General features: G+C 47.6%; 1 protein-coding gene across 1 annotated transcript in view; it reads left to right on the top strand.

Annotated features, from left to right (window-relative positions):
* The first annotated feature begins 144 nt into the window (after positions 1 to 144).
* Positions 145 to 6,214, top strand: part of LOC123521978 (zinc finger protein 343-like) — an 11,539-nt gene continuing 5,469 nt past the window's right edge. Inside the window, exons 1-6 of the mRNA XM_045292652.1 lie at positions 145 to 228; positions 699 to 851; positions 1,402 to 1,667; positions 1,850 to 1,908; positions 3,635 to 3,761; positions 5,720 to 6,210. Coding sequence (XP_045148587.1) covers positions 1,625 to 1,667; positions 1,850 to 1,908; positions 3,635 to 3,761; positions 5,720 to 6,210 — 720 coding nt within the window. The 5' untranslated portion in view covers positions 145 to 228; positions 699 to 851; positions 1,402 to 1,624. The remainder of the gene's footprint in view (positions 229 to 698; positions 852 to 1,401; positions 1,668 to 1,849; positions 1,909 to 3,634; positions 3,762 to 5,719; positions 6,211 to 6,214) is intronic.

The following is a 6,214-nucleotide window of genomic DNA, read 5'->3' as shown; positions in this document are numbered from 1 at the left end:
ACGGTCAGTCCCGTTGTTTTCTCCTCCAGATTGTTCATCCAGCCTATCTTATTTAGACAGACCTGCGGAGATAATAACATGCACAAAAACAAGACGGAGCAACACCAAGCAACAATATACAACAAAACAACAACAAACCAATGACAAAAACAAAACACAACAAGAAAGAAAAGCTTGTAATTAGTTCAAGGACTATTGGCCTGTAAGACTTATCTTATTCAAGATACGGTATGTGTTCTTGGGGCAAAGTTTCTGGTTTGGGCAATTTGTGCCATCATGTGGCACAAACCTTTCTGGCTCCTGCCTTTTCCCCTCGATGGCTGAGAGCGCAGGGATTGACCAAGCTAGAGTGTAAAATTCAAAGTGGAGTCCCAGCTAGAAGATCTGGGATACTTGGCATGGGCACAACTCCTTGGTTCTTAGTTTGAATCCAGTGTTAGGCTGGAACCTACGTTTTGGTGTCTTAGTGCCCCTGCTGGCTCTTGAAGCTGGCTTTTCAGGAGGGAGAAGCGTGTGATTGGAAAGCAACTGAGGTGTAGACTTGTCCCTTATAATGGCACCTTGTCATGCCCCATCACTGTCTGTTTTGCTGGCCTCAAGGCACTGTTTCTGCCACCTGTGGTTTTTCCATAGACTGCCTGCTTCCTGTAGTCATTTCGCTTTTACAGCCATTATTTCCTCTGGTACTATCTCCACAGGGTTGTGTTGAGCCAAGGACAAATAATACTTTAAGCGCACTTCTCTTTTGCATGTCTTAAGTTTAGAATCCACCAAACAGAAGCTAAACCAGCAACAAGTTGGCATTTACAGGAGCTCATGTTCCGGCTAGTGCATATGAGATCATTCTCAAGGTACCATCACCTTCCTACATCACCTTCCTACTCCAAGTGAGTGGACCAAGGTGACAGGGTCATGTGACATTCGCACACACTGGAAAGCTGTCTTTGCAGAAGTCAGAGTGAGCCACGGAGTGGTTCCGTTCAAACCTCCATGTCTCCGAGTACAGGGACTAGTTTAACCTAAGTGGGACTCTGGACTCCAGGAGGAAGAAAGTGACTTGTCTCACCTGAATGGTCTGTTGGGAGCTCCAGAGACTCCTTCTCCACAGGCCTTGAGCTGTAGTCTGCCTTCTGCCTAACTCAGGTAGCCGAAACGGATCTGGGGCACGGAGTTGAACTCGGAGGGGTGAGGACAAAAGGACACCGTAACTTTTGACAGGTCAAGGAGCATGTCAGGGGACAGATTGAGGGCTAGTAGATCAGAAATGAATCCAGGTAGAAACTCCAGAGACACTGCATGACCTCAGCTTCCATGAGGGGTGGGATCGCTGCCCAAGAGGCCTGAGTGTAGAGCACACAAATGAAGGATCCAACAGCTTCAACTTGCTTCTCCCTCCCGCAGGTCTCAGATGCATTAAAAACACGGGCCTTTGATCACTGAGCAGTTAAGAAGTCTCCCCAGACAGCTGAGACCCAGCCGGAGATGAAATGCCTTCCAAGTGGTCCTGTGGCCGAGTTTTAAGGCAGCCATTGGACTGGCTCTACAGTATTACATTGCTTGGTTCACTCTGCCCGAGAAGAGCAGGCCTCGGAGAAGACTTTTGTCTTCAAAGAACAGAGACTATATGAAAACCATGAAGAAACTGACTCAGAGCTATGAAGGAAAAGGTGAGAGTTGCTGAGGGTCTGTAGAGGGGAAGAAGGGGGACCAAGGCTCTAGGATCAGGTGGCATGCACTGGTGGCGTCAGCTGAGTAAGCTGGCCGCTGCCCTCTGTCCCAAGTTAGAGAAGCTGCTTTGCGAGCATTGTTGGTGTGTCTGCTTGCTCACAGCTTCTATGTCTGTTTTTAGATGTGTCTTCTAAACCTACTGACTTTCCCCAAGAGGAGAAGGAGAAGGCAAAAATCCTGGTGAGTTAGAACTACCTCCTTTGTTCTAGTTAGGTGCCCTTGAATGGGCTCGAACCTATTGAGATTCCATGGGCAACCAAAGGAAACACTGCCCAGTCTTGAGCCATCTTTGCGATTGTTAAGGGTAGTCCCATTGTGGCAATCATTCTGTCAGTCTGTCTTGTCTGGGGTTTTTTGTTTGTTTTTTAATGTGATTAACTGACTCTACAGCGTAAAGCTTGCTGTCTCTGAGAAAAGCATTCAAGCCCACAGTCAACTGTGCAGGAGAAAGAGGAGGGAGTCTGCTTTGGGGTTTACAGCCTTTGAATCTCCCCTGGACCGTGGCAGCACTATGAGTCGGAACAGCCTTTCCGGCAGTTGTGAACTTGCTTGTTATTTTCACAGGCTGAGTTTTCTGTGTTCAGTGCCATCACCACGGATAGATGGGTGCAGACCACACCCTCTGCCCTGCCCAAAGAGGTGATACCAAAACGAGCCCAAGATCAAGTGGTCACTACTGCACTGCTGGAAGGAGTCTACCCCCTAAGGCTGCGATGTCACTCTGGCTGATGTCATTTGTCACCCAGCAGTAACCTATACACATACAGAGCCTCGTAAAGATGCAGGCTTGTTGATCACGATTTGCCACCAGACACAGAAGAGCATTTCATTCTATAAAGGCCAACGGGAGGCTTACCAGAGCTGTGGGAAGCTCAGGGGGCTGTGCTGCCTCGCTGTGCACCAAGATGAGTGAGCAATTTTCTCTGTCTCGTCCTTCCTACAGTGACTTGAGTGGGGAAATGACACCATGTGTTCCTTCAGTAGGTGACCTCACCCAGGGTAAATGTCCTTTGTGGGCAGTATCTCTGTTGTTGTCAAATATGTTGTATATTACATGAGCTACCACTCTGCACGATGAGTAATACGTTAAAGAGGTTTGTTAGGAAGGATCATTACAATTCAGATACACAGACAGTGGCTCTACAGATCCCACTGAGTCTCCTAAACTCTTCAGCAATGCTCCTTCCAGACCCATATGTGCACGCCCACTTTTCTCTGTTGTTGAACTCTACTTCCATCTGCTCCTCGAATCCTCACATTTCTTTTTTGTTGTTGTTGTTTTTTAACCTCACATTTCTTAATACCTAGCACAGGTCCCACCTCGAGGATGCCTTCTGTTCTTTCGTAGCCCATTCTACAAGCTCCCGTGCCTGAATCCTTCCATTATGAATTCTCAAGGGCATTTATTGTATTATTCTCTAGTTTTCTTAGGAAGAACCTGGGTGGCATGGTGGGTGACACTTGGGATGCTAACCACAAAGTCAGCAGTTCAAATCCACCAGTGGTTGTGCAGGAGAAAAATGAGGCTTTCTATTCCAGTAAGGATCTACAGTCTTGGGAACCCACAGGGTCAGTTCTACTTTGTCCTGTATGGTCGTATGAGTTGTAATAGATTCCATGGCAATGCGTTTTAGTTTGTTAATATTGTCAGCTTCATTCACAAACTGATTATCTGGTGACTTCACACACGTTTCAGCCCCGGAATGTGTTTGCGCACCATTGATACTCCTTTCAGATTCTCTCCCAAGGCCATGGACCCATCCATGTTCAAAATAAGCTGCTATGGAGAACTGTGCTCTCTGAGTGAATTAGAGGACCTTCTCGAGCTGCTCACTCCTCCAGGCCCTCCTTGAACCCCTGCCATTAAGAAAGGTGATGTTGGTTTTGTGTTCTGGTTTGGTTCTAGGAGCCAGTCACGTTTGAGGATGTCACCATGGTCTTCTCCGAGGCTGAATGGGAGGAGCTGAGTGCTGAGCAGAAGACTCTGTACAAGGAGGTGATGCTGGAGATCTACGGGCATCTGCTGTCATTGGGTGAGGGCGTGCTTCTCTTCTTTCCCTTCCTAATCCAACAGCTATGCCCTGACCGCCTACCCTATGCCACAGGAGGCATAGTTGTTAATAGAGAGCTCAGGGGATTGAACTCCACCCCCCAGCCTCTCTGTGGGAAAAGACTGTGGGAATCTGCTTTCATAAAGATTCACAGCCTTGGAATCCTTCAGGGAGTTGCTCCACTGTCCTATAGGACCACGATGGGACGCAATCTACTGTATATGCTCGAGGATAAGCCGAGTTTTTTCAGCACGTTTTTAATGCAGTTTTTGTAGTAAAATGAGGTGCCTCGGCGCATATTCGGGTCGGCTTATGCTCGAGTATATCGGGTATTTATGACAACGGGTGTGTTTGCTTTTCTGTGTGTCAAAGGCTCCTGGGGGGGCGCTGACAGTTCCACTCAATAGTAAGGACAGGCTGTAACTCAAACCCACCCGGGGGCAACACTGAAGAAAGTGGTGGTCATACGCTTCACCAAGGACCACAGCCAGAAAACTTTGAGGGTCAAGTTATGTGAAATAAACAGAAGGTCAGCTAGATGGATTAGTTCTGTTCTGTAGTGGCACGAGTTGGCCATTGATTGGAGTTCACTTGTTGGTAACTTTGTCTTGCTTTGTTTTTATTATGCACCAGAAAATGTTGTAGATACTGAGAGCAGGTTACTAAAGGTCATTGTAAAACCCTGTCTTTTAGTTGGGCTTATCTTCAATTATAAAGAGAGAAACTACAAACAGTAAATCTATTTTTGAGGGGACTTCAAAGAGTTTTTTCAAAATTGAAAGAAAAAATAGATAAGCTTAATTGCTTAACCTATATCCCAACAAATTCATTACCCTCCATAAGTTACTAACAACCATTTAGTCCATCCATAGTACTAGATTTGTGACTCTGTCACAAATGTTGTGTTTTTTACAATACTACGGGAAGGAAAAAAATTAATTTTTTTCACACCTAGCCCACCACATGTCGCTACTGTAAAATTTAGAACTGTAAGGCATATGCCTAACGATTTCTCATTGCTGTTAAATTCCTTCAAATCGGTTCCAAGTCATAGCAGTCCTGTGTGTAGCAGAAGGAAACCCTACCTGGTCCTGTGCCATTGACACTGTCCAAACGAGTCTTCTGTAATGAGAGGCATCAGCAGGAGCACTGTCTTGGTGGGGAAGGATTCTCCGGGCATTTTTCTGCTAACACTTTGCCTACTTTCTCAAAACCCTCTTATAAAGCGGATGTTAACATTCCGTGGCCCTCCAGAGGGAAAACCAAGAAAATGCCTTCGGCATCCTAAACATCTTGCCATCAAAGTGATGGAGAGTCATCGTCGTCCTTGACCCAGAGTAGAACGACTGCAGGCGTGAATCTTTGCTAGAGCAGACTGCCATTTCTCTGGTGCCTCAGGTGGGCTCCAGGGGGTCTCCTTTACCTGAGTGAGCCCGGGTTCCTTACAGCTTCAGTAAGAAGTGTCATTTACGAGACTGGAACATAGAATCCTTATCGTTGATTGTTGTGCTGTCTGTCGATGAATGTCCAGAGTGGCATAGGGTCGTCGTTATTTGCTGTCAGGCCTATTCTGACCCTGGATGACTACACAGAGGCAGAATTGGCCCGCTCCAGAGTTTTTTCAACACAGCTCTAGGGAAGCAGATCGCCAGACCTGCTTTAAGAACCACCGACTTTTCAGCTCGTTGGCGAGTCCTTATCTGTTGGTGCTCCCCAAGGATCCCTGAAGTTGGGGGCTGTCTGTCAAGAGCAGAGGCTGACAGTCCCGGCGGGCCCACTCATACCTGCTCTCATGGGAAACTTTCTCTCTTCAGCTGAAAAAAACAAAACAAAAAACAACCCCCAAACAAACAAACAAATAGAAACTTACCCTTGTTCCTCCTGCCTTCTGCTTTCCTCCTGTCAATGCCTCAGCCAATCTGTGCTTCATTTCTCTCCAGGCTTGTGTGCTGAACACCACTTCTGTCCCGGAGGTTCCAGCCCAGGGCATCCGAAGCAGCCAGGGCAGCAGAATTCTGGTCAGAACTGCTGGGAAGAAAACACAGATGGTCAAACGAGAGAAGGCACTTCCAAAGCCTTCTGTGTGGCAACCTTGGGGAGAGAGACTCCAAGGGAATTTTTCAGGCCAGCCCAGAAACAGTCACCAAGCCCTAGAGGAAGACGTTCAGGGGTGGGAATAGAGACCAACTCGGCCCAAATGTTGCCATCTGTGGGAACAGAGCCAGTCTCGCAGGCATTGGAAACCTCAGGGTTCGGAGAGGTCACCTGTAAAGAGGATGGAGCTGCCTGTGCCCGTCTGCCAGACGTCCTCACCAACCAGAGGTCCCGCCTCCAGAAGAAGCCCCATGTGTGCGAGGAGTGTGGGCGGGATTTCAAGTGGAAGTCTCTGCTCATCAGACACCAGAGAACACACACAGGGGACAGGCCCCATGTGT

The sequence above is a fragment of the Echinops telfairi genome, unplaced genomic scaffold (assembly GCF_000313985.2).
Source record: "Echinops telfairi isolate 266 unplaced genomic scaffold, ASM31398v2 ScPeMD7_655;HRSCAF=1070, whole genome shotgun sequence".
NCBI lineage: Eukaryota > Metazoa > Chordata > Mammalia > Afrosoricida > Tenrecidae > Echinops > Echinops telfairi.
Note: the sequence above shows the minus strand (reverse complement) of the source record. Positions and strands in the feature narration are given on the sequence as shown.